General features: G+C 39.4%; 1 protein-coding gene across 2 annotated transcripts in view; it reads right to left on the bottom strand.

The window, feature by feature from the left end:
* Window positions 1-8,165, bottom strand: part of LOC127627395 (nectin-3-like protein) — an 81,059-nt gene extending 72,894 nt beyond the window's left edge. For both annotated transcript variants that reach the window (XM_052103731.1, XM_052103730.1), the window contains exon 1: window positions 8,049-8,165. In XM_052103731.1, coding sequence (XP_051959691.1) covers window positions 8,049-8,142 — 94 coding nt within the window. In that variant the 5' untranslated portion in view covers window positions 8,143-8,165. The remainder of the gene's footprint in view (window positions 1-8,048) is intronic.
* Window positions 8,166-13,487: the final 5,322 nt, after the last annotated feature.

The raw sequence follows: 13,487 nt of genomic DNA on the forward strand, positions 1-13,487 counted from the left end.
GACTATGGAAGGCGAGCCAATTCCAAAAAGTGGTGGCTAGTCTGAATGATCAGTCACAGATGAAGCAGTAAATATAATTGACTTCACTGTGTCTGATTAACCAATTAACACCAAAGTCTGAATGTAGGGTCACGTCTTTGGTTATTAAAACGGTTACTTTTAAAAGGGTGTAATTCTGCACCTCTATCATGACCTTTTGCAAACAGGTTTCCCCAAATACTCCTGTCTGCCAAACAGATGGTCCTGCCCCCAACTCATGCCATTGGTTGAGCCAACATTGCTGGCCTGGTCAAGACTGAACTCTTTTAGTGCCCTCAGTGGAGATTCCACAGTAGAAAAGCTGCAATTATTTTAAGGAGCCACGCAATATTAAAAATGTTGCCACAGTCAAGTAACTCACGAGATCAGCCTCGGGGGACAGACGGGAGCACGCGCACGCACACTCCCAGCTTGAAGCTAAAGTGTAAGTAATGAACACACTTTACCTTCATTTTGTAGATGCAGTATTATAGTGAAACCATTTTTTTAAGCCATTGATAAAAGCATAGCTATTGACCGCATGAGATCCATGAGGAGGACATTTTCAAGGTTCACACACAAAATGCTGATAAGAGGCTGGACATTAGACAATGCTTGTGTGTGGGAAACTAATGACCACTTCAGGGTCCCTGTGTACATGTAACGTACACGTACGTTCACACCAGAGGCGGCGGGAGCGTCAAATCGACCGGAAGTCATGCATTTTCAATGACAGCCAGCGTCTCTCGGCGGCGAGAAGCGGCACGGCGAGTCTTGGGCGGTGTGGGCGTCAGATGGAAGTTCAAGTGCAGTCAACATTATGGTAATGAGCTGTGATGCGGTTCGGCGGCAACCTATTGGAATATAGAAGTGCTCCGCTCTAGCGAAGTCTAGAGAACATAACAGTGTAAACTTTGGTTCCCACCAAACATGAGTTCCGAAGATAAAATGGAGGAGAAACTAATTATTGCCGTGGCGGGTTTCCCATTAATATATGATCTGTCCCTGTTTGCTTACAGGGATATAAAACAACCAAGACCACAGTTATTATTACAAATGTATTTTATTTTGATAACAAACAACTATAATTTTAATTACTTTCTGCCATCGATCGATTTATTATTTTCACATTTTAAAGAGTTCATGAGGATATACGCTACTTGTGATAGGCAAAAAGTAAATGGTTGACATGTCTGGATGTTTAAATTGTGGCCCCTTTAAATATAGTTCACAAAACAAAGCATTCTGAACAAACGTTGCCGCCTACGTCAGAGCGTCCACGAGCGTCGAAGGCAGGGCAGCCAGAGCGAATTTTGACGCTCTCGCCGCTTCTGGTGTGAACGTACAGTAACAGGCTTGCTTAAAATCCACCAGGACTGGTGTTGGCTGATAAGCAGCAGCACTGCATTCAATTGGGAGTTAAAGTTTTTGGGGTGGTGGGGGTAGAGTTTTGGCTCAGTCCAAAATAATGAACTTCCAAATATATTGTGAACATGGACTAGTGGAAGACACGGCAGTGTTTCCCATTAATTGACCAGGATATGGCGGCCCGCCACAGTCTAATTTGCCCAGCCACGGTCTCGTAATGAACCGAAAATGTTTACACTTCTCCGTTTCATAATAACAAAATAAAAGGTTGCGTTTTGCACCCTCTCTCGTGCACTAGTCAGTTCAGTCAGCTCCTCCCCCGCTGCTGTAAAAACACATGCACTGGAGTATTCCTGGATCTGTCTAACGTTATTTGATTGAGGATGGCACATTTCAGTTAACCAGCCCTCTACATTGTGAGTAAATCACTCGCACAGGTGAGTAAATTTCACATTATGCAACCAAAAAAAAAAAAATACAAATGTCTGTTATTAGCCACTGGCAACAAGTAAATATTAACATTTCATATGCCAGTGATAATAGTTGTGTAGTTTCAAACCACAAAGTTCCTTTAAATAAAAAGCAGTTGATCAAGAAGCTGGATTCAGCCTCGTCTTTCCCTGTATGTCTCATGTACGCAGGAAAATACACGCGTCTCATTCAGTTGAATTCAGAGCATCTCAGGGAACTGCACTGCGGACGTCATGTGAAGATGAACCACTTCAAGCTCTCTGATGTGCACGCAGTCTACAGACGCTTGCGCCAAACTCCCGTGAAAATAAAAACGGTATAAACGTATTAATTTTGTGAACGCAAAGCACTCTAGTTTCACTTAACAGTCATGTAATGTCAAATATCCATGCTCATTGTGGATTTATTCATGTAGTGTTAATAACAGGCAGTGAGACTGAGGAGATGCCCTGCCTGGGGTAACGTTAAAAGATTAAAAGCTGAAATTGACATCACTAAATTGTACCCTGCTTTTTCGAATGGTTAAGAGCACAAAATTGTTAAAGCTACAGTAGGTAGTATTTATTCATTGAAAATGGTTTCCTATATTAACACAGAGGCCCTGTGAGCTCTCAAGTAACTCGGGCTGGGGGTCAAGAGCATCATGTATATGGAGAAGAATTAGGGGTGCAGTTTCTCACAATTCAATTTATTTCAAGTTGCCTACAGCAACTTTAGGAGCACAAAACGGTTTACAATAGCACAACACTAGCCTCTTAATGTTGCTCTCAAAGTGCACCAGATAGAAGTATTGAACTTTAAAAATTTACAAAATTCTCTTACGGGGGAGCATGCCCCCAGACACCCCTAGAGGGTCGGAGTTCCACCCCCCATAGTCTCACAAAATCCTGTGGGAAACACTGCACGGACATCACCACCAGATCAAATCTACAGTAATACCCGGGCTAGTGTGGAGAATGTTCTTAGAATGGAGTCTAGTTCACTGGCATTTTAAAACTGGCTTAAAAAGCTTTCTGTTACACTTCTACCATCAAACACTACACTGCCTCAAAAGCATATGCCAGTGATTACATATTTTGGTGATACTTGCAGGTCCCTTATTGGACTGAAAGAATTTTAGGCCTATGTCAGGGCCACTTAGTGATGACAGGGTTGCTTTGGGTTATAAACTATTAGACATAACGATCAAGGTTGTCTAAAGTCAATGTGGCCATTTCACTGAAATTCAGTGGCTACTTGATAACATGCATAATCACTAAATGGAAACTAAACAGTCAGTAAATCAAAACACATACATAAACTTGAGGTTTCTCATTAAAACCTTCCAGGCCTGCGGGCACGCACAAAGAGAGTTTTGAAATGGACAACATGCCACATACAAATAGCCTTTTGTTTGAGTGCTCTAGGCCTTTGAGACCCCAGGGATTCCAAGTGTCCCAGGACAATCTGTGAAATATCTAGAACCCCTAAAAAATAATATTTAATAATAATGCAGCAAATATGCATAAACTGGGCCAGTATACATGGATCAGAAAACACTATGGAATATTAAAGCAATGGATTATGAAATCAAATGGCTTTGAGAGGAGACATTGAAGGTGGGGAACTGTGGGAGAGAAAGACACCATGGCAACAAAATGCATAAGGAAACAAGACTAACGGTTGAGTCGTGACAGTCAGGATAGATTACAGGATAATATCGATCATCTTTCCCTGGTTTTAAGTCATCGCACCATGCTACAAAATAACCTAAAGTGAAGTGTTTTTCAATGTTAAAATACTTTCTTCTAGCAACTTTTATGAACAGGAACACCCTTCACACATGCAACCAGGTAAAATACAGGAAAATCATTGGGTTGCCTTTACTTGAGATTCGATGACACCATATGCGACTAGGGATGGGCATCGTTAAGAAATTATCGATATCGATGCCATTGTCGAGTCTGCTTATCGATGCGATTCCTTATCGATTCCCATATCGATTCCTGTACCATTTGCTGAACACTTACAGGGTGGCTTTGAGAGTTGTTGGCTTTGAATGTCTAATTTAAAGTGGTTTTAGAGAATGAAAACCAAGTGTGCAATATCAATACAGAAGTTGAATGCATTGAAATTTCTAAAAAAAAAAAAAGTAAACATTTCTAAAACAAAGCTTTGTATTGTAATCACACTTAGTCGACTCGTGTGTGCTAAACTATAAAAGAGTAAACAACGCATCATGGTTTACATTTTAACTTTTATTGTGTGTTCACAAAAACTTCATCAATTAATCTTTTTTTTTTCATTCGTTCACCCTTTCCTCTGTCATCTTGGCTCCCTGAGCAGCTAGCGTGAAAGGGGTCTCTCTCTCGCTACTCTCACCAGGCTGTCTGTCACTGTCACCATCTACAATGAATTAAACGAGCGAATATTTGCACATAATTTGACTATTTAGTTAGAAAAGATCATTGGTTACTTATCTAGAATTAATGTTTTGATATAACTTATAAGCCTACCTACCATTGTTTGTGGAGCGCAGGCTGTCAAATATAGTGCACTCCTGGTATTTAATGCCATGTATGTTATTTAAGTGTTTGAGCATATTTGTTGTGCTCCCCCCCCTTACAAGCGAGAACCGCTTTGCAAAGATTACACTCTGAATGTTGCTGATCGTCTTTTTTTGTAAAATTAAGCCACACTCTCGATCGTTTACGTCTCGTAGCCATCGCGCTTTTGGGGGATTTAAAAATCCAGTCGCATACTGTAACGTCATGCCGCGCGCGGGAATGGATGGAACGGAACATTAGGAATCGTTAGTGGAATCGTTAACGTGTGGACGTGTACGATTCCGATGGATCGGAAAGTTTGGAACCGGTTCCAAACCGGAACCTGGAACCGATTCCCAAGCCTATATGCGACGACTTCAAATGAGACTATTGAACTAAAAAAATGCTGTTGCTAGCATTTGATAATTGTAAATGTATTGATCGTTTTCAAAACAATATCATTGTCTCACCCGAAGTGCAATGGTCTCACAGATGAACACTGAGGATTCGGTTTACAATTCAACAGTAAGATATGCACCTCAGCTAAGGAATAGGTGATGGACTATTACAAAGTGTAACGCTGGTTTCACACTGCACGCGTTAGCAGCGCGTAAGCAGCGCAGGAGCAGTGCGTACGGTAAGCGGAAGCAGGACACGCGCGTTTTGCTTTCATACTGGCAGCGTTTGACGCGCGCGGCGTGTTTACAGACAAAGTAGGCTATGGGTAAGTTGGCATTGATTTATTTCGTTTTCAAATACATTTATATTATATTATTATAATAATATTAATATAATATTATATAACTTTTGGTTCATCTTTGTTTTTGTTGACCGTGTAGTGCGAGTTGTTGATAGAAGGAAGGCCATTGTGCTATATTTGCTATTACGAAGACTACGGAAAAGACGCAGACTTTGGGTTCACTCCATGAACCGACGAAGGAGAGAATATGGTGCATATTACCATCTTGTCGCCGAACTCCGACTCGACCATGCCGGCTGTGACACCACGTGCTTTTGTTTATGATTGTCAGCATGATATCAGCATGGCATCCTTATGACAAATATATATATGTTATGTGTATATACATTTATACATTAAAATAATCTAACTTAAACTAAACTGGCAGTATAAATTATTTAAACTTGTTTTTGTAGTTTGGGCAACAAGTTTGTTTTTGGACATTTGTTTTCTTTTTAAATTGATGAAGGTCATTTGATTGACTGTTTAAAACACAATAGATGTCATCAATGCGCTTTTGGTAACTGCTGTGTATTTTTGCCATGATCAAATGCATTGTCACTTTAATTCAGCGTAAGCCGCGCGTCAAAAATAGACAGGACGCCGAAACGATCGCGGCACAGCTGCTCCTGCTCTGCTCCTGCTACGCGCTGCCGCGCCGCCTCTGCGTGCGATGTGAATGCTCTAATCTGTTAACATGAGCGCGAAAAAAATACGCGCTGCTAACGCGTGCAGTGTGAAACCGGCGTAAGGGTTAAAAGTGTGACACACGCGCACAGATGTCCGGACCAAGTTATCGAATTATGTAAAATATGAATGGGAGTGCTTGAACGTTAAAACAGTAAACATTGCAGGACAGTGACAGTATATGCACCCAAGTTATGCTGCCACCACCACCAAAAAAAACAACAACAAAAAAGTTTCCCACCACTTTTTATCACAAAGTGACACCAATGATTTGAACCTTGTTAAATATGGACAGTTACTAATATCAACTAGTTTAAATACAAAGACAAAAAGGAGAAAACACAGAAAAAGGCCTGAGAGAAAATCCAAAGTCCAAGTTATTAACTAACCAATTTGATTCAGGGCCACCCCCAACCAAACAAAACATGCAATGACACAGAGGAAAAAAGCAATTAAGACATAAATGAGATGGAGCAAGGAGCAAAGAGCAGAGAGAAAAGACTGGGTGGAAGGGAGGGTGGGATACACCGAGTGGAATGCCAGGGCTAATCCCCAGCTCCTGTGTGGTATTTTAACTGTTATTCTTTCCTCCTCATTCCCCTGCCGCCATCACTCACTGCAGTGCAGCCAATGACCACACCATATCTGGACAACCTGAGGGCAGAGCACGCAGTGGCCTACCCCGCTGGACAGGACACAAGGTCTTAACGGCAGCGGGACATCTGCTCCAGTGTCTGACCTGTCCTTTGTCTTCTAACAATGAGCAGGGTTTTAAAGTAAACGGTCTTTACCGCACAAACAAGAAAATCTTCCAAGTTAGGCGCAAAAGTTGTGACTGCCACAGACCACTAAAAATGCAAATGAAAGACAATCATATAGTGCATGTACAACATGCAGCCAGTGACAATAACATCCGAAAAGACAAGGGACTGTTTACGAGGTATTTTTCCAAGTAAATATTCGCCATACGGACGTTTTTGACGCCGTTGCAAGTTAAAAACAACTTCAACGCGCAAGAACGTGTTCTGTCTGAACGCCCCCAGGCTTTTCGAAGCATCCCATCTCTGTACAAATGTTTACGTTTACATTTAAAGGCATGTCAAAAGACAAAAGCGCACGTGTTGTCCTTATTAGAGCTAAACAAATTATGTTCTCACGAGAAGACAACGATGGATTTCGTTTGTTTACCAGCGTCGATCGATTAGGCGCGAGGACGCAGGTCTCGTGCAGTCCAACCGGTCACTATGGATACCGCCAGAGTACACGAGCCGGAGTGCGGTGTTGTGGTCTGACCTCTGCCTGCATGTGTACCCCACAGCTGCAAAATTATACACAACACAGCTGAAACCCGCTGTTAAAAGGCAACTGCGGTCACGACAGGTGTGCTTGTCAGGGACCGAATGAGTTTAGGAATGCTACAATAATACTTGTGAACAGTTAAAAGTAATTTGTATTCACAGACAAGCATTGTGTTCAGGAGTCAAACCATGCAAATGTCTTTCTATTTACATCAAATCCTTCTGATCAAGTTTTAGACAGAAACTAGGAATTGTTTAATCTGAAGTGGGTCAATAACTTCTGGCTCAGCCCCTTTCATAGATTATAACCTTGCAACAAACGCAGAATAAGCAGCACAATAGACACGCTCCTTTAATTCTTCTTCTATGGGAACAAAATGGCTTGGAGCGTTTTTAAAGGACAAACAAAGAGTGCAACATTTGGCATAAATTACGAGGTAGGCAAACAATAACCAGCATACCACCACCAGCAAACCAATGCCATGGGTTTACTACGGGTATCCGACAATTATTTAAAGCTTTAAGGCTATAAGGAATGTTGAACGAGAGGGGAGGGGAAAGAGAAGGGAGCAATCAGCGACCGTTTTGTTTCTGCACAAATGTTTCCATGGCAGCTGAATCTCAGTCATCGTGCGAGATTCCTGCGCTTTGAATACACACAAATAGCGTAGTTTGAGGTGAAAACAACGGTCTTGCACAACCAAGATTCGACTTCGATGCGAAATCTGCTAAAGGTATCCCAAATAAATGGTGTACAAGGAGGGTTTAGAAACTTTTTGGGGCACAAACGACGTTCCACGTTGACGTTTGAAGGACTGTCCGCGAGCCTGGACGGCATCATGCACACGCGCTCAATACTTTCCATAGACCGTTGGATTCCCCCAAACTTTAGCAAGGGCTTTTGCTCTCACGAAACGTCAAATAACGCATGATCAAACCTACCTGACACGAAAGACAGCATTAATATGACTCTAACATTCAGACCCGGCTGATTTGGGTTATTCCTGAGATAACGGCCAGTCATTGTCAGCGCCATATCACCATCCGACTTCTCTCTCGTTCTCCCCGAAACTCTGAAACCTCCTCAGCAACAACTTCATTGGGAAAGGCTGCGTCTGGACTGTACCACTCTGTCTCTCGATTATGGGGGTGTGTAATGGGTTCACCTGAAGTTTTATATGCAAACCATTGTTTGCAAGATAAGCTCATTGGTGGACATATTACCAGAAGCGCTGTCTGAAAATTAAGTTAATTTAAGTTTAACTTTTTTCTTCCTTCATATTTTTACTTAAAAACAATGTAAACGTATTCAATTTATAATAAAATAACTTACTAAGCCTTTCTGTGTAAAATTAAAGCTAATTTTACAACTTTGTTGCCATGACGATGTAATGCCTAAAGAAAAACTAAAAATTATGATTTAAGTAACTTTCAGCTCAAATAATACATGATTTTTAACAGAAGAATTAATGTTAGTGCTTTTATAAAATTACAAGCTTAATATTTCTTCCTTTAAACACAAATAATTGGCCGTTTTCTTCCATTGTAAGTGCCTCGCTGTCGAGTTGTGCTTTTTTTATTTTTTTTATAAAGAAAAGTAAAAAAGATGAGTCAAAATATTTTTTTTATGGAAATCAACATTATGCCACAAACAAGGCTGGACTGGTAAGAGAAATCGTTTCAGGATTTTACATAGCAACTGGCCAAAAAGTTGTTGAAGCTGTTCTTTTCTGGATATCATTGCACCATTTTGTAGTATATTCTGCATAACGTGGCGGCTCATTTTAGATTATCACGGCCGACCCACCGGCCCACTTCATTCTCCCGATGGTCAGTCCACCCCTGATCGGCCCCAAAGTGCGTCGGCCCACCTGGAAAATGCCCAGTATGCCAGATTACCAGTCCAGCCCTGGCCTCAAATTATGTCGATTGAGCTTAACTTGTATTGAACTCGTAATATTCTAACAGAAGCATACCATGAATGGTTGTTACATTTATATAGCACTTTTCTGACACTACACTCAAAGCACTTCCACATTGAACAGAGGAATCTCCTCAATCACCACCAGTGTGCAGCATCCACCTGGATGATGCAACAGCAGCCACAGTGCATCCAGTACACTCACCACAGAGAGAGTAGAGATATAAAGGCAATTAGTGGATAGGGATTATTAGGAGGCCATGATTGAGAAGGGCCAACCCCTAGTCTTTAGAAAGTGCCTTAAAAGGATCTTTTAATGACCACAGAGCAGAAATCTCAGTTTAACATCTCATCAAAGGACAGTGCCTTTTTACAGTATAGTGTCCTGTCAATACTGGTGTATTGGGACCCACACAGAACACAGGGTGAGCACTCCCTATGGGCAACCTTAGTTTTCACTGGAGGTCCCCCATCCAGGTACTGACCAGGCTCAACAATGCTTAGCAGCAGTGTGCAACCAGTCTTGAGCTACAGGGTGATATGGCTGATGGCATGTCATAGGTATACACTGATAGAGAATGATAGATGTGGTCTGACAAAATAATAAGTTCTTAGTTTGATTATTTTTTTTTACAAAATTAACCATAATTTCCAACCAAGTTAATCACCAAAATACTGTAGTTACTTAGTTTTACTACTGTAGCTTTTAATTGAAGAAAAACTCACTTATGAGACACTTATTATGATTTTACAGCTGTATACAGTGAGTGTGTGTGTGTGTGTGTGTGTGTGTGTGTGTGTGTTCACTGTAGGTATAAAACTGAAAATTAAAGAAAGTTGTAACTTGTAGCAATGCTAATCTGACTCATAGAAAATATTTAGAAGGTGTTATAATCAAATGAGTCTGCCTATGAAAACGAGTCCACGTCTGACACCATAGCAATTCTTAGCAATTCCAATGGCTCAAAGAATTTTTAATAAGTATTTTTTACCTTATTGAGCCTCACCCCCTCTGCTCCTCTGAATTTTGTCATCTAACATCCTGTTTGTATTGAAGCGAGTTGATCAAAATAGCACAGAAAGTATTTTTCACCAAGAGTTCATGGTGTGAGTATACAGCACACCATCCTATGTGAAAATGTTAGTGAGGTGTTTTCCTGCCACTCTAAATTTTAGTTTTTTTTTCCGACACCCATGGAGGTAAACTGGACCTGACAGAACACATTCGGACAGCGATGATACACTGCACTTTTTCATAATACAAGCATTTAATTGTTATATGTGTAATTCTGCTTAATTTCTAGGTTTCAACTTGTTAATAATTTGTTTTAAAATGTGTAGTTGATATGAAATTTCCAACAGTGACCGCTCATTACACATGCAAATTCAACATTAAAGAAAATTACAGTTTTACTTTTTATCATGGGGGGCATGATAACTAACTTATCATATACATATTTTGTTTCCACTTCTTCCAGTACTTGTTCAGAGGATCATCATAACTTGTGCACTTGTTGGTCGTGGGCCAGTTCCACAAATGGGCACATTTTTTGTTAGTTTCTGACTTAATCCCCTGTACCCCCTGCTAATCCACTCAGAGCCCCCTTGTCACAAATTAAACTACAGTCCAATCTGAGTTTATCTTGACTTAAAGCCTCAAGAAAGCCCATCACCCCATTGCCTTTACCTCTCGATCTGAGTCTAACTGGGATATATAGAAACTGACTAATTAATAAAATCAAACACAAACGTGGGGGTTGACTAATAGCTTCATCCTTATTTATGCCAGGTCAGCAATTTGGCAATTCTGTCTTTTCTAAATCCAACAAGAATTATCTTTTGCTCACTCATATATCTGGATGGTAGCAGCAAGAAGACAAAGAAAGAAGTGAAGTTACACCAGCACATACATAATTTGGCTACTGGGCCATCCAAAGAGAGACACAGTAGACTTGAATTCTATGAAGTTGTCTAAACTATTTGCCATGAGGCACAATGCACCATCAACAAAGTCAACTCACTCAACTACTGAAATCTCCTCCATGTAAACAGCTTTTAAAACAGTACATCAAAGACTGTGATTCCCAAGACTGTCCCACAACCCATCTGCATGGAGAAGTGAGCCCTCATGAGGATCTGTTCCTTTCAATAGCCTAAATGAACCAGACATATCCACGTAAACAGTCCATGAGTCACCAAATCTACTGAGCTGAGATTATGTCCATCTGCACCCAGAAGGGTTGTCTTACAAATACTCATCATTATCCAACGTCTAGTTAAATCCTGAATCCCTTTTTATTGTTTGTTTACCCCCCCAAAAGACAATCCATGAACCGAACAATGCATTCTCTCTCTCTCTCTCTCTCTCTCGCTCTCTCTCTGTCTCTCAATTTTCAATTTCAATTTAAAAGTACTTTATTGGCATGATTGTGTTTACAATATTGCCAAAGTATTAATACACAAAACAGATAATGACAAGACAAATAATAATATAATAAGGTGCCAGGTAATGAATAAAATAAAATAAAAACTATAATAACAATATACTCTATACAATATAAAATAAAATGAGCCTTTAACATGACATTATGAACACAAGAAAATAAAAGTACTGTGACTGAAGTACATTAAGGCAGTGATTTGTTTCTGAGGGTGTGCATCTCAGAAAAGAATAGCTGCAATTGATGCATGATGGTCCTCCCCCAGTAACACCAGCATCTGATCTGTTTCTGCTAAACTGGAAAACTGTGGCATGAAGTTTGAGAGTTTGTGGAGGTATTTCTCTATAAAATTTCTCACAGTGAAGGAGAAAGTGTGTCTCTGTCTCGACCTCAACCATGTCACAGTGAGCACAGACTCGTTCTTCCTTTGGAAGCCATGTTTGTCTGTGTCGGCCTTTTTCTATGGCCAGACTGTGATCACTGAGCCTGGATTTGGTGAGGATCCATCTCTGTTTTGGATCTCTTACAGTGTGCAGATATTCTGCCAGATTGTATGTTCTGTTTAGAGTCCGATAACATTCCAGTTTGCTTTGGTTTTTACTTTCATTTTCCCATTGTCCAAATATGAATTTTTGCTTTCTTTTATGATTTGGTTTATTGTGATTTGGTTTAGTTCAGCAGTGCTGGTCTGAAACTCTGAAACTCTCTTTTATCATTAGGCAGGCAAAGTTTATCTTTTCATTGTGAGTGATGCCTATAGGAAAATTATATTCTAAAGAGACTCCTGAAAATGATGTACACGCTCATTCCATATTTTCTTCAACTTCTTTAATATAAGTCAGTGTTTCACTTTAGGGTTTGGTCTAGAATTATTCTAGAGCACTTTTGGCTAATGGTTCTTTCGGCGTGTGTTATGTTGGAAAAGTAGAAAAACAGTGAAAGAAAACAAGGGCACACATTCTCACCTGGCAAAGAGAACGGGACTATTTCTGAGGAACTCTAAGTTATTAAAAAATTCAATAAGGACTTAGGCTCACTGGTTGACTGACAAATGTATAATGATCTACAACTTAATTCTGATGTAAATACAACAGTTTGTCATAATGGGATCTATGAAGTGCCTTGTATTTTGATACTGAACAATGTGGAGATATGTTAGTTATGGAAGTAGATTAATTGCACTAATAATAATAATAAACACATTGCATTAACAGTGCTTGCATTTTTGGAGACTATGATTTAACATGTTTGTATATTTAAGCTATTACTATTTAAACCTTTTCATACAAAATTTCAACATTGAACATTAAGTAATAAATATTCACCTTCCACAGTTTAGTTACAATAAATAATATTTAAATTTGAACCACTGACATTTTAGAGGCAAAATTGTAAAATAAAATATAATTGAAAAAAATGTAAATATAAAAGTTACTGAATATACTGTCGAATTATAAAGATGTATAAAAAAACAAAACAAACTGAACTTTGGATGGTGAATATTTATAATAAAATGTTTAATGCTTAAATTTTTTGCAAAATATTTTTACTTGAAATGTTCACAGCTGAAATATAAAAAAAATACAAAAACACAGTATGATTATAGTCTTTTGAAATTTATTTTTGTTGCTTTATATGTATGTCAGTGGCATTAACAGGATATATATAACCAGTCATGAAAAATATCTAACATTCAATCTTTTATTTTTTTTTACTTTTTGTGTGTTTAATTTAGAGATTTTCATTAGATATAAACCTTGAAGTTGGTTACTGGGCAAGCTTCCCTCAAAGAGGTTTTGTGTCTCTAATGATGTGATGCCATGGTAACATTCAAATGGTAATGCATCCTGGACTCAAGTGATAATGCAATTGATCTACTCCTCATCTTGCTACAGAGGTTGTCTTGGAACCATAACAAATAGACATACTTTAGAGCACTTGAGGTATAATTGCTCAAACATGTCGTTTTAAACTATTTCAAAAGTTTTTTTGTCATTTATTACACATCCAAGCATTCAA

The sequence above is a fragment of the Xyrauchen texanus genome, chromosome 34 (genome assembly GCF_025860055.1).
Source record: "Xyrauchen texanus isolate HMW12.3.18 chromosome 34, RBS_HiC_50CHRs, whole genome shotgun sequence".
In the NCBI taxonomy this organism is placed as follows: Eukaryota; Metazoa; Chordata; class Actinopteri; order Cypriniformes; family Catostomidae; genus Xyrauchen; species Xyrauchen texanus.